Genomic DNA, 25071 nt, shown 5'->3' with positions numbered 1-25071 from the left:
TAATTTTATTGATTATTATTATTATTATTATTATTATTATTATTATTATTATTATTATTATTATTATTATTATTAATTACATAATAATATTATACCATAATTTTTTGTATTTTCTAGATAAAAATAATGATAAATTTATTCATTAGATTCTTTTATATATATATATAGTCACTCAATAATAATAATAATAATAATAATAATAATAATAATAATAATAATAATAATAATAATGATAATAATAATAATAAATCAATAAAATTATTAGAGATTATTTTACAAGAAATTTAAGGTTAAAACTACTTGATATTTTTTATTTAATATAATAAAAAGATGTACTATTTTTAAAAAAATGTTTGTATTAAAAAAATTATGTATTTAATATAAATGTAAATTAAAATATTTTTTTAATACATATTTTTTAATACAAACATATTTTTTTTTACATAGGACATTTTTGATTATATTAAATACAAAAATATCAAATGGTTTTAACCTTAAATTTCTTGTAAAATAATTTCTAATAATTTATTATTATTATTATTATTATTATTATTATTATTATTATTATTATTATTATTATTATTATTATTATTATTATTATTATTATTATTATTAATAAGTGACTATATATATAAGAATTTAATGAATAAATTTATCATTATTTTTGTCCAAAAAATACAAAAAATATAGTACAATATTATTGTGCAATTAATAATAATAATTATTTTATTTGTTTTATTTTTAGACGGATGACTATTATGTCTAATAGAGAGAAACGTTGGGGATTGATTTGTACTTTATTTTTTTTTTGGGACTAAAATGTCCGTTTTTAAAATCTTTGGGGACTTATTTGGGTAATTAGTTTGCCGAAAAATGAACTGGGGACTGATTTGTCTGCCGGAGTAAAACCTTGGGGATTGATCTGTGTATTAATTTTCTTGGGAACTAAAATGTCCGATTCTAAAATTCTCGGGACTAATTTGGGTAATTACTCAACTTTTAATTTCTTTTCTTTCTGTTTCTCCCATAAATTTGTTACTAAGATGATTCACTTTATTGAGATTAGCAAAAGCTAAAATTATGGAAGATAAAAATATAAATATAAATATAAAAATAAGTATAGAAGATTATTTTTAATTAATTAATATTAGTTAATTTTTTATTATATTTTTTTTAGTTTTTATTTTTTGAAATGCTTAAAATTTATGATTAGAGTTTAAAACCTAGAGTTGATGATTTATAATTTAAAATAAAAAAATAATTTCAAAAATGGATTGATATTGACTGAAAAATAATTAATTCTCTAATGAATCTCTAAATATAAATATATAACCTGAAAAACTAATCAAAAGACTGAAGACTAAAATTGTTTTACATTTCACTAGTTGACTTAATTTACATAAAGATTCTAATTAAACTTGCAGTTTTCTCACTAAAACTAGGAACTAATAACAAGTTGATCTATCAGCTCATTTAACAAGTGACAAAAAATTTGAGACTCAAAATCTGCACTTATGTTTTCAATTTCACCTTGTTTTCTCATTCTTTCAGCCTCAATTTGATTTGATCCAAACAAATCATGTTCAACTAGCTTGCAAATTTGACCCCATACATCTTCATAATCATTATTATGCCTTTGCTTCATTTTATGTTTGTTGTTCTCAGTTGCCAAATTAAGCTTTTCCTCTTCAAGTAGCAACAAAATGTCACTATCAGAATGCAGAACATGCTGCTTTTCATTTTCAAGCTCTGGTGTCAATTTCCTTCTCCAATTCAAATCAACTCCTAATGAATCTGCATTATCTGCAAAAGGATAATTTGTAACAAAATCAGCAAAACTTAAAGATTTGGGCATGTTTGGTTGTGGAGTAAAAATGAAGAGGAAATTTTAATGGTTGAGTTCTATATATAATTTTACACATCAAATTCTTATGTGAAAAATTTCACCGAAAAGTAAATACCATGCATTTGAGTGTAGAAAAAATAATTAAAAAGAGTGAAATATTAAAATTATTCATAAATAACAACAATCATGCATAAAAGAAATCAATTATTTTATTGAAATAAGAAACATATTTAAAATATGTAAAGATCACTTCTATGGCGTCTAACATTTACTCTGTAAGATTTAAAAATAAAAATGTGGATTCCACTTCACTCTATCTCTATTTTTAAACAAATTAAACAAAAATTTTATAAACACTAAAGAATCTACCATATATAAATATTATAGAAAAAATTTCAAGTGTACCTCGGTGTTCCAGTACTTTTAATCGTTGATTTTAATTAATATATATTATTTCCAGTACTTTTAATTCGTTGATTTTAATTAATATATATTATATATATTTTTTATAATTGAGATCAACGGTTAAAATAAATAGAACATGAGTAGGTATACTTGAAACTCTTCCAATATCATATATATACACATATATACTTGTAAACATAAAAGTTGGAATTCAAATCTTATTAAAACAAGATACATATGAAAAATCACACAGTTTCAAGTAAATTTGTTAGATGAATCAAAATATTTTGATATAATTATTGAATTTTTGTTCTTGCATGAATAATTTATTAGAAAGTCTAAAGCTAAAAAATTGTATATTTGACCACTTTTTTACTTTGATATTTGCAATCTTTATTTTTATTCTCCAAACTTATGACAATAATAATAGACAGAAAAAGAAAAAAGCAAAAGCAGAACTGAAAATAAAAGAAAGAAACCTGTTTGAAGAAGTTGGCGGTGAAAATCAAAGACAGAAACTGGGCTTGAATCTTCTGAGCTGCTCTCATTTGCAACTTTGTTCTTTGCCAAACATGCATTATCATTTCTTTTCTTCCTCTTCACAATCTCTTCTTCAAGTTCACCAACATTGATGGAAGAAACATCACACATATCACACACACTCTTGTTTCTCTTCTTCTTCTTCTTCTTCTTCTCGCCGAAGCTGAAAACCAAGAAGTCCTCATTTTCATGCAAATGGAAAGTTGTTGGCACCCCATGAAACGAAGAAGATGATGAGGAACCTTTTACACTCCTATCCACACCCTGATGATGCATTGGCTTCTTCAACTCTCCCAAGAAGCACTCCATTGATGATGAAACTGAACCTTCCATGGTGGTTTCCAATCCCATTAACTTTGCCACTACCCCAGCTTCACAAAATGCACCTTCCTTCTTCTTATGCTTAGCCTTCAATTCTTCGTCTTTGTCACTCGCCATCTACATTTCGCAAATACAAAAATACAAGTATTAAATTCGATTATGATACTTAAACACCACAATTCTGTGAACAAATTAAAAAGAATAAATAGACAAAAAAAAACGCATGAAAAAATTTGGAGAATAAAAATAAGATGAGAACTTAGGTTCAGTCAACGGCTAAATTCACGTGAAGTTGATAGTTGAGAGCCATTAAATGATTTGAATGATTTGGCTAAATTTTCATCTAAGAGCTCTTAATTATCAACTTTACGTAAAGTTGACTGCACCTAAATTTTTACCTAAAAATAATACCCTTGAGAGATTATTTTCATCGACAAACATATACACAAAATATTTGTAAATATCAAATTTTTGTCCATCAAAAATTAATTTCTGAAGTGTATTTTGATATTTATGAATATTTATAATGGGTGCTTTTATCTATCATAAACTCCTTCACGTGTATTTTTGTCTATGTTCTCAATGAAAGAACTCACATATTTAAGAAGTTTAAGACAGAATTAATAATATTTTCGAATGATAGCAACTCACCATTGAATGAAGGTGTCTGATATGGCGTGAAGCGTGAGTTGGAAGGGCACGAGAGCATAGAATCCTTCGAAATATGGCACTGATGCACCCTGAAGTTGCACTCTTTGGGTTGCAAAATGTTGGTTCCAAACTTAGTGTTGATAATGATGAGGGTGATGATGATGATGATGATGGAGAAGAAAATGTTGAATGAGATGATGTCAAGTTCTTCATAGTCAGTATAAATGATTTAGTGGTAAACAAGAAAGAAAGATCAGAGCCGAAGAGATAAAAGGAAAGGGTGAAAAAGCAAAAAAGAGAAGGGTTCTATGTGTTTTTAGATTCTCAAACTTTCCAAAGTGAAAAAAAAAGAGCAATACAAAGAAAAAAGATTTGAAATTTTTAATTTGTTTGGATTTATCAGATAAAAGGGTGGCGGGTTTGGCATTTGAATGTGTGAAAAACTGAGAAACTGATAAGAAGGAGTTAAGGTTTGGAATGGCTTTTGCTTTTGGTCATTGACAAGTCATGCTTCTTTTTCTTAGGTTTTTGTCCTTTGTTTCCTCCATTGTACCAAACAAAAGCACACTTCTTTAAATCTCCATATAGCTAAAAAAGGAAAGAGAGAGTTATTACTTATTGAATGCGTAATTACTACTACTAATTACTACTGACTCTGATTCCACTTGAAAATAAATGGTTTTTATGAGTCCTATTTTTCTCTTCTTGGGTTTGATGATGAATTGATGATGATTATGATTATGATACCAAAAGGGTGTTGTGATGGTAGAAAGTGGAAAATGAGTAGTGCTCCAAAGAGGAAGGCATTTGATTATTATTGAGTGGTGTAACCAAGTCAGTGAATGTGTAAACTTGTTTTTTTGTGTGTTGGGAGAGACAATGATTGAATGTGTTTTTGTGTTTTTCATTAACTTTTTTTCAGGTCAAAGAAATTGATGATTCTGTGATTGTGTCAGTGTTCTGATGAAATTCTTTTTCTTTTTTGGGTTCTGTGGCCGAAGATACTAACTTTTTTGCTTGATTTATTTGTTTCCAATGGAGTAACTCATAATAATTGTTGAGTACACGGTAAATTTTTTCGAGGTGTCTATGATTATAATAAATTACTGAGGGATTTACTTCGAAAAATGTATATACATTATTAAACTCAGGGATGTTATTAGCTACATGAACTTAGGGAAATAAATATGGTAGTATTCAATTAATTTCTCATGCAATGTAACTCATCTACATTTAGCAATTATGCTTAAGTAGAGGTAGATGTATGGGAGATTGTATCAAGAAAATAAGACACTAATAAGTGTTAGAGTATCATTAGGATTAATTAGATGAATAATATTTTATATTTATGCAAAAATTCTAACCAAGTTATATATTTAAGCAATTTTTATTAGATGCGTCTCGTTCATTCTTCAACTCGTTTGTGATACATGCATTCTAACATATGAATGTAGATTTTTTCTGCTGTAACGTAAATTTTTTCTGCTTAACGTAAAGCTTTCGTAGTTCTTCTCTGCTCGCATCTTTCTTCTTTATTTTTTTTATTGATCTGCATTGTATTCAATATAATAAGCTTCGTCATTTTTCTTTGTTCGCGTTCATCGTCTTCTTCGTTATTTTCTTCTTTCAATCTGCTTACGTTGCATTTATCTTCTTCGTTTTCTTCTTCGATCTGCACATAGCATTTATCTTTTGAATTGAAACAATGAATGATTCAACTTTAAATCAGTTGAATGAGAGCGATTTGGATTATTCTTCTGAATCCTATCAAGCGGAAGAGGTTTGGAATATTCAATTTTGAATCGAATTGAATGGAATGCAATTGTTAAATTGAATTGAATTGAATTGAATGGACGTAGGTGTTCTGAATTGAATTGAATTGATAATCTCTAAATTGTAGACACATGTGTTTTGAATTTGATTTTATATAATGGATAATGTTCCGTTCATTTAATACTATACAATTGTTTCACCTTATTGACGTGTTCGGTTCATTATGCAGATAGCTGTTTGAATTTGAATTTATATAATAGATAATGTTCTGTTCATTTAGTACTATACAATTGTTTCACCTTAGTAACATGTTCGGTTCATTATGCAGACCAGGTGTGTTGTGGATGAACAATTTGTCCCAAAGATCGGGATGACTCTCAAGACACTAGAAGAAGCTGGAAAGTTCTACAAAAATTATTCCAAACTTGCCGGTTTTTCTACCAAAATAAGGAACATGACTCAGAAGGAAGACGAGATTAAGAATCAACTAATCGTATGCAGCAGAGAGGGGAGGTGGAAATCTAAGATATCTCCCACTCTGAAGACAAATCCTTTAGCCGGCATAAATTGTCCAGCCAGGATCTACGTATACATATTGAAAGATGTCAGTCTTTGTTCTGAATCATTTACACCCCTGCTGTCCAAACTGGGCAAAGATGCTCAAATAATATAGGGAGCTAAGCATGTTCGTGCATCGCACCATTGAAACCAATGAGGAAGCCGGAATCAGACCGAGCAAAACTTACCAATTATTCGTAGTAGTAGCTGGCAGTCATCGGGAACTAAGTTTTATAAAAAAAAGACATGAGGAATTACATCACAAGGGAAGTACGGAATGTTTCCGAACAAGACGATGCCAAAGAATTTTGGAAGTACTTATTAATAATGAAAGAGAAGAATCAAAATTTCTTTTTCGAGCTCAACCTCGAAGGCGATTACTCCATCAAAAATGCATTATGGGCCAACGTAAGAAGCAGGGCTGCATGTGAGTATTTCGGAGACGTGGTTTCATTCGACACCACCTACAACACAAATAGGTATTTGGTTCACCGAAATTAAGTCTTTAGGTTCATTGAATCCACACATTTCGGTTCACAACTATTTGGGTGTGTCTATTTATGCAGGCACAATCTGGTTTATGGTTCTTTTGTGGGCGTGAATCACCACGGTCAGTCGACACTTTTCAGATGCGCCCTGATGAAAAACGAGGACATCCAATCATTCAAATGGATATTCGAATGTTGGCTCTGTTGCTTGGGAGGGAAGGCACCAAAAGACATTCTCACCAACCAATGTGCATCGATGCAAAGGGCCATCGAGATGTGCATTCCAACAACAATTCACCGGTGGTGCATCTAGCACATCATGAAGAAGATTCCAAGCAAACTAAACGGCTACAAGTGACATAAAAAATCAAACAAGAGATAAGACACAACGTTTGGAACTCGTTCACAAAAGACGCATTCGACAGAAACTGGAACGATTTCCTCACAAAGTACGGCCTCAGAGGCAACAAGTGGCTCTCAAGTAACTGAGGTTTTAATTCGAATTATTTTCATGTTGTTACTTTTTCGGTTAAAACATGCACAGATTTTGGTTTATGTTAGCTCATGTTTTTGGTTCATTCTGCAGAGCTATACGAAGATCGCCATATATGGATTCCAATTTACCTGGATCACCACTTCTGGGACGGATGAGAAACACACAAAGGAGCGAGAGCATGCACACATTTTTCAACAAGTTCAGCACACACAATAGCTCCTTGAGTCAATTCGTGATACAGATTTTCACATCGTGATACCGTGCGCAACAAAATCAGCAATAGAGGCTCAATTTTAGCACGTGTATACACACGAGAAGTTTAGAAAAATTTAAGGACAATTCAGAGAAAAGGTGAACTGCATCACAAGATCAATGCACCACCCTAGGTTTTATGTAACACCCTAATTACCCTAAACCTTACCTCGTGTCGTAAAGCAAAGTTCAATAAAAGGTTACAACAGTTTTAAGCTCATACATATAATATATAGAAAAAATTAATATAGTATAGAAACCCGATGAAGAATATAGCTCAAAAATAGGATTTAAAAAGCGCAGAATGTACTCACGAAGCTACAAACTTAAAGCACAAGAAAAGATATGATATAACAAAATACCAGAGTATAATAGATAAAGATCTAGCCACGACTCACGGAGTTTAAGCCGGCTAGCTATATACAGACCATACAGAAATCTGGAAGTTAAAACAGCTTATACAAATCTTTCTCTCAAAGTAAGCCTCTAGGAAAAAGTAAATACAAAAGTGAGAGATATAAACAAAATAACCAAAAATACTCCAAAACATATCCAGGATCCTCCGCTCTGTCACCATCAAAGCAACTCACCGAGGTGGGTTGCGACCTGCATCTGAAAAATAACAACAAAATATAGTATGAGAACCGGAGGTTCTCAGTATGGTAACAGTGCCCAGTGATGTAAGATATAAGACCCCGGGACGCCAGAGGCAATCCTAGAACTTCATATCCATCACAAGATTCATCTTAAAGCATAACTAAAACAGTAAAGCGTAACTTAAAACCATAACATAAAAAGGGTAATCTAACTTAGGGGATTTTCTAGTCTAACAGTTCTCCGCTATCCTACAGACTTTACCAACCTATCCTCCATGCGATCCTATCGCCACCGCCGTCCGAACCTCCTCAATCCCAGTAGAAAACACAATTAATATCAATGCAAGTAAAACACAAGTATATGCATATATGGCAAGTAATTCAAGTAGGTAATTAGGCATGTTATACAATTAGACAAGCAATTACAAGTCGGCAAAGCAAACAAACAAATAGAAGATGCACATGATGAATGCCTGTCCTATTGGCTGTGATATCACATTGTCGGTTCAACTGCCAACCCGACACATCTCCATGGAGATGTCGCTTTTCGGAATCATAATTGGGAATCCTCGATATATGGTGCTCGGAACACCGTCCAGGATTTTGTGCCTGCACACTCTAGTGATCCGAAGGGATGCGAGCGGGATACTCTTGCCACGGATCTCACATCTCAAGGTAAGCGAGACGAACCACCGCCCTTACGCCGCCGCTGCTACCTCGACAGGTGGGATCCAACCGCCGTCCCTGCCAGGCACATAGCGTCTCAACAATCTCAATTTAAAAATGTTACATCAGTGGTTTTTTCAAAAATTCACTATTTCATTATATCAATGTTTCATCATTGCAACTCCAAGTCCTCGACTCATCTCAACCACTATCAATTCATAATTTCCATTCCGAACTCATTAGTTCATCAATTTCTCAATTCATATATCTTTCTCCCTTCTCACTCCACCAAACCCATCCTCAGTACACCAGAAACCTAAGCCTCCGTTCTCTAACTTTTCAAGGTATACCCAAATTAAATCTCCTAGGACCTTTCCTATGTTTTGATACCCGAAAATAAGCCAAAGAGTCTTAAATAGGTGTCACAGAAGTTTACAAGCTTGTTGAAAAGGTGAAATAGAAAAAACAAGAATTTAGTTGAAAAATAGGGCATGTGCATACGCACAAGGGTGTGTGTGCGCACACCCAGGAGGATTTTCAAAAAGTGTGCGTACGCATAGAAGTGTGTGTACGCACAAGTGAAAAATTTTCCAATTCTGTTCGCTCGCACAAGGCGTGCGAACGCCCTTAATAGAATGCACCTTCCAATGTGTGCGTGTGCACAGGGCTGTGCGTGCGCACAGCTTGCAGAACTTCGTTGGTTGTGTGTGCACACAGGGCGTGCTAGCGCTCCCATCAGTAGCCATGTCCCCGTGTGTGGATACGCACAAGGCTGTGCGTGCGCACAGGTTCAAAAATTCACGGGGTGTGCATGCGCACAAGGCTGTGCGTGCGCACACAAACCAGAAATCATAAATTCTGCAGCATGCACAGAATTTAGATTTTGACACCAAACTTTGAATGATCATAACTTCCACTACAAAATCCATTTTCTACAAACTTTTTATCAATTTAAAGATTTTTCAATGAACTTTAATTTAAAGCAAACTTCAGCAAATTTTGAAAACTGAGACTCAAGTTATGATCCGTCAAAGCTCACTAAAAATCAATTTTTTACCCAAATTCACAAATTTAACTCCAATTTACATTAAAATCTACCCTTTTGTGTCATAATCCACCCTTTATACCAATTTTCCACTCACATTACAATATCATCAACCTCAAATATCAAATATATCACACAAATTATTTTTTTAATTCACATCATCATCCATCATCATCATATCACTAACAATCTTCATGATTAAACTCATTCAACCCTAATTTCACTTTGCAACATCATTTTATCAACATTAACACCACAATTCATCAAAATAGCCAAAACTCATCAATTCATCATACATCATATCTCAACAAATCAAACATCCAATACAATTCGATCCTATCCTATGGGTCACTAGCCTACGTATCTAGAAATATTATATACTACATAGAGAAAACTGAAACCATACCTTGACCGATTTCCAATATGCACAAAACCCAAATTGAGTGAAATTCGAGCTTCCAACCACAACCAAGTCACCAACCAACTCCAACAAGCATCAACAATCACCAACAAGCCATCAACTCAATTCCAAAAGCTTCCAAACTCACAATAATCAAGCTATATACACACAAATTATAACTAATCAACCTAGGGTTCATCATAATTATAATTTCACAAGGGTAAAGAACAACTCACCTTACCCAACAGTTTTGGAAGCAAAACCCAATAGATTCCTCAAGTTAGATTGATCCTAAACACATCAAAACACTAAAATATCAAAAACCCCAAAACTAGATTTTCGAATTTTTTGAAGGAAAGGCTGAGAGGGATTTCATGATTTTCATACCAGTTTCTTAGATGAGTTTTGTAGAGCTCTCCGCGAGAATCGCGTGGCCGCAAACGGTGCGGCGATTGGATCTCCGTAGCTCAAGTTATGAGCTTGGGAAGTTGATAATGAATAGTGACAATGGAAACCCTCACTCTCCTCTCTTTTAAGCTGTGTGGTGTTGTGTTTATGGCTGATGGGTTCATTTAATGAACCTATATATATGTTGGGCTTGGGCCCAACAAGCCCAACTTATGTCTGGTCCAATCCGTTAGCGTTTTTAGCCCGTTTGGCCTAAACCTTTAAAAATTAACGCCCGATTTTCAACTTTAAATATTTTCCTAAGATTTTCTACTGTTTTTAATTTTTCTCGCACAGTACCGGACAGACTTAAACTGGTTCGACCGGTTCAGCTGTCGGTTCGCGATTTTACTCGGTTTTTCGTAGAAAATACATTTTCTGACTTAGAAAAATCTACTGAGTCCAAAAATCATATCTAAATCCTCAAATTCTCATTCTAAATTTTTGGATCCTATTTTTGGGCAATATTAATTATTTAGTTAAACAGTTAATTAGTCGCAATTCTTACATTTTACAACATATGAAGTCTTAGAGCAGGTTTCTAACTCCACATTCAACAAGTTTTCTTCACCTACGACGCAGTATCATGAGATGTAAAGTGTCAGTGCCTGCTATTCAAATCAAGGGGCATACTATGCCGCCATTCTCTGTGCGTCTTAAACTTCGAGCAAGTAGATAACGTGGCACCAAAATATATACTGGAATGCTGGAGCAAAAACATAAAGAGGAGGCACACACACATCAAGAGCAGTCAAGACGAGCCTCTACTAGAGTCGAGAAGTAAGGAATTTGACGATTTGGTGTTTCAGTCGCACAATATTTGCGAATTTGCGTTAGAGTCCGAGGAACTTACCAAATTCTGCATCGGGCCCTTGACAATGTCATGGACGAGATGCAAGAATATCAAACGAGAAGCAAAGAAAAAAGTTCGTTAACCCACGAAGAAGCAACGTTGAACGATATGAACGACCTTCAAAGCCCGCCACATGTTAGGACAAGAGGCCGGCCCAAGAACAGACTAGGATCAAACTTGAAAAAAAAAGATCTCAAACGCCACGAAGAAAAATAAAAAGCCAACTCCAAGCGATGTAACATTGATTTGTTTTCGATTAGGGAAACATTCATCTGTCCATTTTGCTAATATATGATTTATATTCTCTTTTGCAGTTGAACCTTTTAGACAGTAGATCAATGATTCAGTCAAGTTCCAGCCTTTAAAATGCATAGGATATGAATTATTCCGGAGAGGATTACAAGAGTTTCAGTTTTATTAACATAAATTTTTATTCATGTATGAGCAAATTTTGGTTCATTGAACGTATAGGAGGGTTAATTTCTAGCTGGTGTTAGTCTTGATTGAATAGTCACTTTTTTTGTATTTGATATTAGCTTTCTGGAATTATTTATTGAATAGTCACTTTTTTGTTTATTGAATAGTCACTCTGTTATGTCAAAGAGTTCAGGTGTTTCTGAAACTGAATACTGATATAAAGATTTGTTTTAAAATTAGCTCTCTGCTATAGTGATATATGCACTTTTTCGGTTCATCTAGTGTATTAATTTCAGTTCATTTGTGTTTTGGGGCTCTTAATGTTTGATAAGTACCCTGAATCTATTCACTGTGAACCTAGAAAGAAACAGCATCCAGACAGTTCCAACAGATATATACATTAACATTATATTTTCCATTAACATTAGATTTCCAATAAAATTTACATTAATATTCACATATATACATTAAAGAAGCAGTGTTTGCTTTTTTAAACAAGTTAAACAAAATAGTGTTAATTACAATCAGTCAAATAAAGTATATCCTATTTACTATCTATATTCCCAAATGTTAATTTACTAAAAGGGCTGGAGAGAGAAACAGATGGCCTTGGGAGTCTTATGGCTTCAGATTTCCGAATCACTTGCTCTCTGATTTTGTTCATTTTGTCCAAGAGAATGTTTGGACCATATTCGCGCTTGAAGGCATCAATTTCTTCCTACAATTCAATTGAAAGGAATTTGTTACATAAGAAATGAACCCCAACTGAAATAAGAAGTGAACCGAATTTCATTAATTTAAAAATTACTTACTTGTGTCCAGTTTTTATATTGATACCTCTTTCCCTTTTTGATCTTTCGGGGATCAATTGTTTTGAGCTATTTCAGAACGTATATCCCACAATCATAGTTAAGCAAGAAATAAGTAAAATATGATTAATAGTATACAAAATAAAACACATTAAAAATAGTACTATAGCAGAAAATTTTTTTTACTTTGTTCGTTGACCATTGAGCCTGATATACTCTGCTTTTAATCCCTCTCCGTCCTCCATTAAGGGTTCTGCCCCAGCGTAAACCCTCATCTGGGAGACTATTAATCCCTGAAAAGTATACAAAAAGTAAGGATGAAGTGAATGTAAATCACCAACCTCAATGAACCGAACTCTGTTCATGGTCTGAATAAAACGTGATAAACATTCAATCAGCAAGAAAAATATTTTGTGCATGCAAAAGAACCCAAGTGAGCACTTAAGGATGAAGTGAATGTAATCCAGCAACTACAATGAACCAAACTCTGTTCATGTTTGAATAAAACGTGATAAACATTCAATCAGCAAGGAAAATATTTCTGCATGTAAAAGAACTCAACTGAACACTTAAGGATGAACTGAATGTAAATCACAAACTCTAATGAATCGAATTCTACTCATGTTTGAATAATTTACAACAAAATATGTATGATTTAAATAACTTACAACAAATTTGTTCAATTTAATTCTCAAGCCAGGTATTTGATTTTTCTTCTTGTTGACAGGGTCAAGCACATAGAATGCCTTCTTCTGGACATTGGCAATCCACAACCACCAGTGTCCTCCGTTGCAAATCGGCACAAACAGTTGAAGTTTGGAAAAATGATAGAATATTGCAGTCCAAACAATAGCAAACAACAGAATTATCAAAGAAGTTTTAGAAATTACAACTTACAAATGGATGCGATGCCAGTTTTCTTTTGTCAAGAAAATAGCGCAGAGAGAGGATCAGAGAACGAGCAACCAAAGAGGGAGAGGAAGAGAGAACGAATAACGGTGATTAAAAGAGGAAAACTTAGCAGAGCAAATATATTTCTAGTCTATTCTTTGACTTTGGAAAAAGGAAAAGAAAAATGTGTAAAAAGAATAAACAAAGGGGTTAATATTTAATTATTGATATTTTTAAAAATTAAAAAACGGAATTTATTTTGTAAATATTTTTGTGTTGGTTAAAGATACTCCTACATAAAAGTGGGAGTAACAAATTCGTGGCCAATAAAATAGAAAAAAGAGTGGAGAAAGATAATCGCTTATTTTAAAAGAATTAGGGTAAATAGAAATTACTTGTTTTTAAGTACTAATTGCTCAAATATATCCATTGTTTAAATCTCTCCCACAAACTTTTTTGGTTTTTAGTACTAACTGGATTTAAAAAGAATTCAACTTGAAAATGTTGTATGAAATTAAATTATATTGAGCTGCTTCAAAATATTAGTAACCGTGTCAAAATGTGAGTAATTACATGTTAAAAAATTAGATTATTTTAAAAATAAAAATTAAATTAATATTATTTTAATTTAATTTTTTTATAATAATATGCATATTTCGTGTGAATAAAATATTTAATATATTTATATAAAAAATTAGCCCTTAAGCTAAAGCCGGAAAAATTCAATATTTTTTTCCCGATACAACCAATGTGCGATAATAAAACCAAGCCTCCGACCAAAAGGATCATCCACTCTTTTTTCTTTTTTTTTTCTTTTTTTGGGTTATGGTTCGTCCACTCTTGAAGCTGGGTTCAAATGAGTAGCTCCTGAAATTTTTAAGTTGTTGTCTTAGCTATAATGACTTGTTTTGAAAATTATTGGTAAAAGAATGGGTTAAAGGCCCAAAAGAGAAACTAGAGAACAATAGATAGGGTCAAAGGGTAGACAACCCCCTAAAAGTCTCGTTTGATTTGGATTTATATTTTGGACTTGTGACATTATTGTCTCTTGGGTTGTACTAGATATGTTTTTCTTGAGAAAACAATTTTCTTCTTCATTTTACATAAAATACCAAAAATACCCCTCTCGTCTCTTATGGTCCTACCCCTTCCAACCTTTCTCTCCACCACCACCTTAATGGTTGGCGTGGTCGGCTATGTCATAGTTCTCAAAAAGGCCGGACCAGATATTACTATGAAAATACGGTAATAGCCTCAAAAATCACTCCATGGACTTGAATCTTATAAATGCCGGCAAGATGATAAATTAACAAATTTGTCAATGTCAATGAAGGCTACTTCCAAGAACACATATGAATTGAAATTGTTATGAATTAGATTGTCTAGTTTCATATCATTGAGGATGGAGAAAAGAGTAGTTTGATAGAGGAGGAGAAGAGAAAAAGGGTATTTTGGTATTTACAGTAAAAAAATGGTAGAATAAGAGGGGTCAATGATCCATGGTGTCCAATTAGAGGGATGCTTACGACAAACTTTAACAGAGGTTAGTGTAATTTTCTTTTCCTTTTCCTTTTTAGTTTTTAGCACTACGCCACTACTATACCCGTCGTTTTTTATAAGAAATACTTATGTGTTTTTAAAATATATTTCTTGCATATTTTAATTAGTAAACTAATAATTTTTGTTAGGAGATTAGGGTATGTAATGAAAGAATTATGAAGTATTCTTTTTTATATAGGTTTTGAAAAATTTTAAAATAAGAGAAATATTAGGTGAATAAGTTTTTTTTTACGGAAAAGTTCTGCATCCATGTATTTTTTACATGGTTGTTAACCAAGTAATTTCCTCCACACACGCGTTCCCTACCCCTCACTTGTTTGTCATACACGCGCTACATATAATGTGCTGCAACCTAAAGTTTTATTCAACGTAAACCTTCTGCTGCAACGTAAACCTCCTTCTCCTTCTCCTTCTCCTTCTTCTTCTTCTTCTTCTTCTCTCCTCGCGTTCTTTCTTATTGATCTGCATTGCCTTCGTCGTTCTCCTCTGGTCGCGTTCATCTTCTCGTTTTCAAATTTCGATCTTGTTGCTTCTTTCTATTCTTCTTCGATATGCACTTCTGAATCGAAACAATAAATGACTCAACTTCAAATCAGGAGAGCGATTTGGATTAGTCTTCTGAAACGAATCAAATTGGCAAAGTTTGGATTATTCAATTTTGAATCGAATTGAATGGAATGCAATTGCTAATTTGAATTGAATTAAATGGACGGAGGTATACTGAATTGAATTGAATTGAATTGATAATATGTAAATTGTAGGCAGAGTTGTTTGAATTTGATTTTATATAATGGATTTTGTTTCATTTACTCAGTACTATACAATTGTATTGTGTTCGGTTCACCATGAGTACTATGTTCGGTTCATCATGAGTACTGTGTTCGGTTCACCATGAGTACTGTGTTCGGTTCATTCTGCAGAAAGCTGTTTGAATTTGATTTTATATAATGGATTATGTTTCGTTCACTCACTACTATACAATTGTATTGTGTTCGGCTCACCATGAGTACTATGTTCAATTCACCATGAGTACTGTATTTGGTTCACCATGAGTACTGTGTTCGGTTCATTCTGCACTATTCAAATCTCTCCTTCCTCACCTTCTACTGTTTCTTCACCAGAGAGAGAAAGAGGAAAAGACAAAAAAATACAGCAGCAACAACAAAAGAATGACGATAGGATTTCAGGGTTTAGGGTTTATGGGTTCAGGGTTCAGTGTACAAGGTTTCAATGTGTTTCAAACTTTTCGGTTCGTCCCGTGTATTAATTTTGGTTCACCGTGTTCATGGTTAAGGGTTTAGGGTTTAAGGGTCTAGGGTTTAGGGTTCAGGGTTTTAGGGGTTTAGGGTTTACGATAGGGTTCAGGGTTTAGGGTTTCGTATTCAGGGTTCAGAGTTCAGTGTTCAAGGCTCGGGTTCAGGGTTTAGGGTTTAGGGTTTAGTGTTCAGGGTTCAGAGTTCAGAGTTCAGGGTTAGTTTTTGGGTTCAGGGTTTAGGGTTTAGGGTTTAGGTTTTAGGGTGTAGGATTTAGGGTTTATGTTTTAGGAATTTAGGGTTTATGGGTTCAGGGTTCAGTGTTCAGGGTTCTGGTTTTAGTGTTTAGGGATTAGGGTTTAGGGTTCAGTGTTTAGGGGTTCATAATTTTTTGGTAAACAGGAGAGCGATTTGGATTACTCTTCTAAAACGAATCAAACTGACAAAGTTTGGATTATGCAATTTTGAATCGAATTGAATGGAATGCAATTTCTAATTTGAATTGAATTAAATGGACGGAGGTGTACTGAATTGAATTGAATTGATAATATATAAATTGTAGGAAGAGTTATTTGAATTTGATTTATACAATGGATTATGTTTCGTTCACTCAGTACTATACAATTGTTTCACCATGAGTACTGTGTACGGTTCACAATGAGTACTGTGTTCGGTTCATTCTGCAGAAAGCTGTTTGAATTTGATTTTATATAATGGATTGTGTTTCATTCACTCAGTACTATACAATTGTATTGTGTTCGGTTCACCATGAGTACTGTGTTCGGTTCACCATGAGTACTGTATTCGGTTCATTCTGCACTATTCAAAACTCTTCTTCCTCACCTTCTACTGCTTCTTCACCAGAGAGAGAAGGAGAAAAAGACAAAAAAATACAGCAGCAACAACAACAAAAGAATGACGATAAGGAGAAAACACGTGAAGAAGAAGGAACGCGAAAAAGGAGGAGAAGGAGGAGAAGGAGGAACGCGAAGAAGAAGGCGAAGAAGAAGAAGACGCTCCGTGCGTAAACGAGCGTGAAAAGAAGAAGAAGAAGAAGAAGCGTGGGGGAGAAGAAGCATTGAGCAAGAGCGATTTCGTGTGTGTTGGGCGCGTGTATTTCACGTTTCATTTAATGGTATTGATTTTCTTTTGTATTGGACCAACTTGGTTACATAGTTATATGGATGTGTAGCATCCCCGTTATTTTTGTAATTAAGTTCAATAAATATTTTTTTTATTCTACTTATATGGTTTTTTTTTCCTTCAACTAATTTTTATTTGCTAATAATTAAGCTGTTATATCAATATAGTTAAAATTTGTCATTAAAATGACTTAGTCATATAATATCATTGTTAAAATAATTTTAACATTTAATTTGATTCAATTTTATTTTTAAAAGTATCTTTTAAAATAATTGTTCCCAAAATTTTCAATAAATTTTAATTATACCCTTCGTTCAAATTTTATGACTAGTTAAAAATTAGTTAAAATAAATTTCGATATTACCGTATCCTACACCATCAATTCATCATTATGCCATCCTTCAATATTTCCAAGTTCTAACAAACACAATGCTAACCCCAGCCACCAACCCCAATCGCCACCTCCAACTAATAATTACATAATTTAGCATAAAATATCTCAGTTATTGGATATTAATATTGCTTAATAATATAATCAATTATTGTAAAATATAAATAATTCATAAAATATAATGAGAATATATAATTTAAAGTTAAATTTTTAAAAATTTCAAGTGTAATTCAATTTATTTTGAATAATGAAATATTTGGATCCATTATTATCTTACTGTGGAGTATAATATTTTGAGTAAAAATACAACATATCCTTCCGTCATTGCTAACTTCATTGCAGTCTTTTTGTTATTTCTAAAACATTTATTTGCTCCTTTCATATTTAAAGATTATAAGAGAAGCTATGCTTTAACCATGTAAAGTATCCATTAATTAACTCTATTATTTCATAATTATTTTATTATAATTTATATATATATATATATATATATATATATATATATATATATATATATATATATATATATATATATAAAGAGAAAACAAATTGTAATATTAACAAATAATTTTTCTCAATACATCATATTGTACAATAGTTGAGAAAATACATTTGCTTTAAAACAAAATTGATAATGAAATTATAAAAATATTGTTATTTTGTTATATTTAGATAATAATGATTTATGAAATAAAATACATGAAATATATCAATATTTTATATTATTATCAACCATGAAAAATATTTAAATATAAAAAGTGATTGTGTATGTATACCATTGATAAAGAACAAAAAAGAAAAATAATTAAAAATATATGATAACATAAGAGTTAATATTAAAAAAAACTAAAATAAGTTAAATTGAAATTTCTGTTAAACTTTAATTTTGAGGGAAAGAATCATAATTAACTCATTATTTCTTAAACAAAATAAGAAATTGTATTTTACATCATTTTAAGGTTACTTTACTTTTATTGTTTGAGTAAGGTTTGGTTTGATAAAGTTTTTTAAAAAGATGTTTGTATTTTTCTTTTCATTTTGTATTTAATAAATTAAAAAGACTATGTTTATACTTGCAGTTTTTAAAAGATATGGATATTTTTAAAAGTGTCTAAGACAAAATTTTTTAAAGTTGACTTGTGATTATCAAAATTAAAATGTCTAAAATAATTTTATACATAAATTAATTTTTAAATTTAACTTTTATATTTATATATTATTATGATTTTTTTTAATTTTAAAAGTTATTTTATCAAATACAATTGTAGTGTTTGTGATTATTAAAAATTATTTTTTGTTAGATTTTACTAAATATAAGTGTTATAATTTTTAAAAATTATCTTTAAAAAAATAACTTTTATAAATTACTTTCAAAAAATAAAAATTTTACCAAATCAAATTTTAAAGTGCTACATATCTATTTTCCTACTTATTCTAATAATTTTTGTAAGAACTCTGTTAAGGAGTAGATGATGTAGCAGGTAAGTTGTAAATTCCAAATTCTTTTTATAGATATATAGGGTTATATTAGTATATGCAAGGAGGAGGGTTTTAATTTGTAACCAACTAATAACCTAAACAAAAAAGGGGGTACTAATAACACATAATTAATTATGTTGATAACTTGATATGGTACCCTACGCTATACCCAAATACCTATCCATTTCCCATATAAGGAAACTCATATAGTATATTATTTATCAGTAATATCTGTGAAAAAGATGCCAAATAATGGTTAAGTAGTTAATCACGCCAGTGGTTGATATATAGTTTGGAATTAATACTGAAGTAATTACCAACATTAATTACATTCATAGCCCCTAATAGTCAAATATATACGCCACCAACCTTCAATTATAACAGCGAGGGCCCAAGACTTCAATGGCTACTATCTTTATGGTTGAGATACCATTAAGCTTATGTCCCCCAATAAATAAATAAATCATATGGATGTATATGTATATATGTTCTATATATATAAAAACGGAAATGTTTGGTAACATATAAAAAATCTTATGTAGTAATAAAACATGCTAAAATTGATTATTCTAAGAACCTCACCACTTTGATTCTTAGAAAACGCAGTTGAACTTTAATAATAAATTAAACTTTTTACTAATAAAGAGGGGAAAAAATTAAAGAGAAAAAAGAATATTCCTTTGCTTAGCATATGAGAAATAACATTAATGTAGAGTAATGTTTGTAAATGACAAAGTAGTTAATATTATGTTAATTTGTTTTTTCCAATTTGAGTGGCATGGCATATTGGCATGGTGATTTAGATTTATTTATTTAGAAGTAGCTACATGTGTCATGTGAGTGCTGCTACAGCGCAAGTGGTGGAAATCATATCACACTCAAAAAATGAAGCTGACAATTCAAATATTTATTACCATTTTAGGTTATTACAAGTACTTCTTAGCAATGAGGCCAACTATACTCTTGTGTGTCCCATTATAGTAAATGAAATAAATCAGAGAGTGAGACCCATTTCACTGAAAAATAGAAGCAAAATCATGTGGCCACCTAGCATTAAAGCCACATTAAACTCGTATAGATGAAATTAACAAGAATAAAAAGCATTTAAATAAAATAAAATTTTACTACTTGGACTTGTTATTGTTGAGAAGGTAAGGATCAGATTGATAGTAAACAATATCTCCATTGTCACTGACATAGTGATCTTGTCCAATGCTTTGTAGCAAATACTTTATGAGATGAAATGGAAGTGGCCCAGATTTCTCTGGCTCCCGGTAATACTTTCCAAGTACTGGCTTTGCTGCTTCTGTCTGCAAATTTATTATTAAAATATTGGACTCACTTTCTTGGACTAATAACAACAATTATTTCAATTTTGGACTTTTCTTTTTTCGTATCTTTATCAAATTGCAAAGTATCCACATTTTTATATTATTTGTCATTATGAGTTTGTCACTTTGTCTATCTTCTATTTTGTTTGCTTAAATTATTCATTTTAAAAGTATCTTTCTCTTTAAATATCAACTCCTTTTTAGTTACAAAAGATATATTTATACAAATAAAAGAAGTCCCTTATTTTACTCTTACATATTATTAATATATATAATTGTTATTTGTTAAAAAAAAATCGTCACTAAATTAGCTATGTGTTATTATATATTTATATTTAAAATATATATGATAATGTTTAATTATTTTTAATATATATTATATATTTAATATGTATTTTATATAAATAACTAATTTAGTTAAAATAGCATATGTTCTGAAAGATTGAGTACAACTAGATGAAAATATATAAAAGTATATGAGGATGTATGTAACTTTGTATTTGAGCTCCTCAATCATTTTGAGTCGAGACTTTGAAACCATTATCATAAAAGAATGATTGATGTATATAAAAAAAATTTATATCAATATTTAATTATATATTGTCATATATATTAACAAAAATAAATAATATTTACACTTATTAATTAGTATTTTAAATAGTAGTATAAAGAAATCGATAGAAACCCTAAAGTAGTTCATGCTCTAAGTCCATTCAATTTAAAATATAATTAATGACTATATAATAATAAATGGTACAATCTAATTAAGCTGATATATATACTCTGATCTATCACGGTGCATTATTATATTAAATTAAATTAAGATGAAAAGTAGAAAGTACCGCTTCAAGCAAGTGATAGTGAGGAATTTGAGGGAAAAGATGATGGATCACATGAGTGCCAATATCATGATGAATATTATTAACCAAACCATAGTCACGATCCACCGTTGTAAGGCCACCCCTTAGATAACTCCATTCCTGCAAAATTGTAACACATTCTTGTTGATATTTGATATTAGGCAGCAGCACACACTTCTAAGTTTAGAGATATGTGCATTCGCATATACAAACATTAATCTTATTATAAAGTTGATGAATAAAACAGAGAAGCCCTGATATTGAGGAGTAACGGTCATGAATTTGAGATTAATAGAATATAATATCAAGTACCAAAATTTGATACAACTTGATTATATTGTTATATATTACTACCTTTCCACGGTACCAAGGTAATTTCTGCTTGTAACCATGGTGATGCAAGTATGTGACAAAATCAAGCCACATGATGAAGATCTACATACACGGTGAAAACAAAACCAAGTGAGAAAGAATTGGCTTTAGAGATATGTTATTTGCATCAATTATTTATTTTAAAAAGGATGTATATTTTAAGTAGTATACAAAATGTGATTTAAGTATTACTTTTTTTAATAAAATGTAATTTTATTATTATTAATTTATTACTGTTATTATTTATACACTAAAATGTAAGAAAAAATAAAAGTTTGGACCTTAAATTAAGGTATGAAATTCCATTTTACGAAAAGGGAATGAGATGAAAACGATAAAGTTAAAAAAAAAAAAGTAAGAATGAAATTACCAAATAAGGGATTCCATAGAGCTTGAGAATGGAAAGTGGAGTGACAATGAAGGACAGAAAGAGAAGCAGAGAAAACATGGCAACCCAACACATTGTTGAAATCATAACATCTTTTCTCTCATTTGGTGAGAACAAATTGCTGTATGGATTGAAATGAGAACCTTCCTTTCCAGGGCTTCTTCTCCACTGAAAATAATAAGACATGCAATTTCTCATATTAAAATAAATAAATATCACAAACTTTGTTTATTATTATTACTTTCTATGAAAATCAAAAAAGAAATTAAAGCACTTACCAAGTAAAAGGGATAAGCAAAAATAGGGAAAGGTACAGTGAATCTCATGAGTTTGGTCACATTGTCTAGGCTTTTATAGATCTTCTCTGGCAACTAACACATGACAAAAAAAAAAAAAAGAAAGTAATAAAAATATTTATTTTTATTAAAAAAAAAAGAAAATAATAAATTTTCTTTGCTATACAATGAAAAACCAAGGTTGAAGCTAGAAAACACTTACTGGAACCCATGACTCATCATTCTCAACATGTCCATGGTTTTGGTGGTGGGTCTTGTGGCTAATTCTCCTGAAAAAAATATTAAAATTCCACAGTTTCATTGTCAAATCAAATTAAGAAATACATAAAACAAAAAAATTTGTTAAATAAATGAAGAAGATGAACACAACGGTGCTAAGAATAATGAACGAACCATCCATGGTATGGTACAAGAATTGAGGAGTGCAATATATGGCCCACAATACTATTCAGCTTTGCATTGTTTGAAAAACTTCCATGCCCACTGTTCATTGCCAATAGAAAATGTATAACATTTAACATAACATTATTAGCAAAAACAAAGGTAAAACATAAATAAAATACTATATATACTGAAAATTGAATGAATCTAAACCGGACAATATTGTTTGAATACTTTTTTAATGTAACATTTTTTTAATAATGTTCATACCAATCATGACCAAGAACAAAGAGTGCCCAGAACATTGTTCCCTGAAGAGGCCAATAGATTGGCCAAAAGAACCAACTATTGAAGTGAATTGCTGAAGCTAACAATGTAGCAACAAGAACCAAATCTCTTAGAACATAACTGAGGGATCTCCATGGATTCTTGACCCAGCAATGCCTTGGGATTGCAGCTCTTATATCTGCTATCTTGAATGGAGGAGGAGCACTAGCATCAAATTCATCATTTTCTTTTTTGTGTCCATTGGTATAAACAACATGGGACACTGCCATCTTTTTGTTTTGGTTATGGTGGTGGCTCTGTTTCAGGGTTGATGAAAGAGAGGTTTATAGAGACTTATAGCGGCTATGGCTAGAAGAACATGAAATGTTTTGAGAGGAACGCACATGAGTATATAGGGTCAGTAATATATAATATAACAAAAAAAAATGGAATAATAACAGCTTGAGATTCATGGGTTTTTTATTGTTTTATTTTTTTGTGATTTTTTAGTTATTACAAGATATTTTTCTAGTGAATTTCTTATTTTAACTTTTCTTATATGTTTCCATTACTATCCCTGATCTAAATTATACATTTTTTATTTTGTCAAAAATAATATATTCAAAATAAATATATTTGAATGCATGTTGTGTCTGAGTTATGAATTTATACCAAAGTTTTTTTTAATTTTAAAATAAAAAATACTTAAAGATTTGTAGAATTTATTATTTTTTACCATTATTTTTAATCATTAATTTAATTTTTTAGTCTAATAGTTTAATAATATACTTTTGACCCACATATATAAACATTATCTACTAGATAAAAATAATAAATTTTACTAGTCTTCTAACATTCTTCTTTTAAACTAGAGAAATTATAGGAAAACAACGTTTTTTTCTAAACAACCTAAATAATAGGTTAAAAAAAGAAACTTAATTTTAATTTTAAAAATCAATATTTGAATTAATTAGGTTTAATCATAATTTTGATTTTTTTTTTGCCGCAACTGCTCTCTCGCAATTCTGTGCTGCCGCCGCCGTTGCTGTATCGCGACTCCGGTGCCCCTGTAGCTATTGTCTTATTACTTATTTCTTATCAACTAACTCGGATATTTATTTTACTGTGTATGTGAATGGTTTTTTTCATTCTAAAATGAATGTTTATTTGAGTATATTATTAGTATTTTACTTGATTTGCTTGATTCTATATGCACATGCTCCACAAGATGTTCATTTTACTATGTTATGCGGATAGTTCTTTTCATTAAGATGTGGATGCTTATTTGGGTCATACCATTTGCGTGAACGAAACAAAGCGGCACGCGATGGAAGTGGCGAAGGCACAATGCAGCGGCTTGGAAGCAAGGGCAAAGGTGCAACGTTGGAGCAGCGGCAGAACAAGACCTCTGGCTCAGTGACTGTGCGATGTCATTTCGTGGGCTTCGAAATGGGTAGAGCAACGGTGCGCCAAGGATGGGGAGAAGACGCGACTGCGCAACAGTGACACAGCGGACGTGGTGCGGCGTCCAAGCAACGAGAGAATTGAGGTGGGTTAGTGAGAAGAGCAACGACGCGCGGTGGTTGAGGATGAAATGCGACGGCACGTTGTTGACAAGGGGGCAGTGGTGCGGCGTTGGGGTGACGACGGAAGGGCGTTCATTTTTTCTTGAGGTTTCTTCTGAGATGGTATGAATTTTGGTTCATGCTATCGTTTATTATTTCAAACATTTAAATTTATTAAACAAAATTTATTATGAGCGTCATTTTTTTGTATCAAATGCTTATTTCCTGTACTGTATTTTTGAATGTTTGTTATCAGGACATGGGTGAGCTTCCAAGCAATTTTTACAGGAGATTTCATGATGATCTCACTTCATTGTTAACGTTTGCTGAT

At 31.5% G+C, this 25071-nt stretch overlaps 2 protein-coding genes across 3 annotated transcripts; both read right to left on the bottom strand.

Annotated features, from left to right (window-relative positions):
• Positions 1-1354: 1354 nt before the first annotated feature.
• On the bottom strand, positions 1355-4122 carry LOC112762568 (uncharacterized). The gene is made up of 3 exons (XM_025808440.3): positions 3764-4122; positions 2731-3229; positions 1355-1803 (listed from the first exon to the last, which is right to left on the bottom strand). Exons 1-3 carry the CDS (start codon positions 3974-3976, stop codon positions 1439-1441), a joined length of 1077 nt encoding a protein of 358 aa, XP_025664225.1. The 5' UTR covers positions 3977-4122; the 3' UTR covers positions 1355-1438.
• A 16044-nt stretch (positions 4123-20166) lies between these two features.
• LOC112766655 (omega-3 fatty acid desaturase, endoplasmic reticulum) lies at positions 20167-23628 on the bottom strand. 2 transcript variants are annotated; one of them, XM_025812550.3, is made up of 8 exons: positions 23179-23628; positions 22921-23010; positions 22730-22796; positions 22510-22602; positions 22214-22399; positions 21826-21906; positions 21454-21591; positions 20167-20590 (listed from the first exon to the last, which is right to left on the bottom strand). In XM_025812550.3, the coding sequence occupies exons 1-8, from the start codon at positions 23463-23465 to the stop codon at positions 20405-20407; spliced, it is 1128 nt and encodes a 375-aa protein (XP_025668335.1). In that variant the 5' UTR covers positions 23466-23628; the 3' UTR covers positions 20167-20404. The 2 variants fall into 2 exon arrangements, with proteins under 2 accessions (XP_025668335.1, XP_025668336.1); XM_025812551.3 differs by lacking the exon at positions 21826-21906 and having other exon boundaries at positions 23179-23586.
• Positions 23629-25071: the final 1443 nt, after the last annotated feature.

Source organism: Arachis hypogaea, chromosome 17, assembly GCF_003086295.3.
Source record: "Arachis hypogaea cultivar Tifrunner chromosome 17, arahy.Tifrunner.gnm2.J5K5, whole genome shotgun sequence".
Lineage (NCBI taxonomy): Eukaryota > Viridiplantae > Streptophyta > Magnoliopsida > Fabales > Fabaceae > Arachis > Arachis hypogaea.
This window is presented reverse-complemented; position numbering and strand designations above follow the sequence as displayed.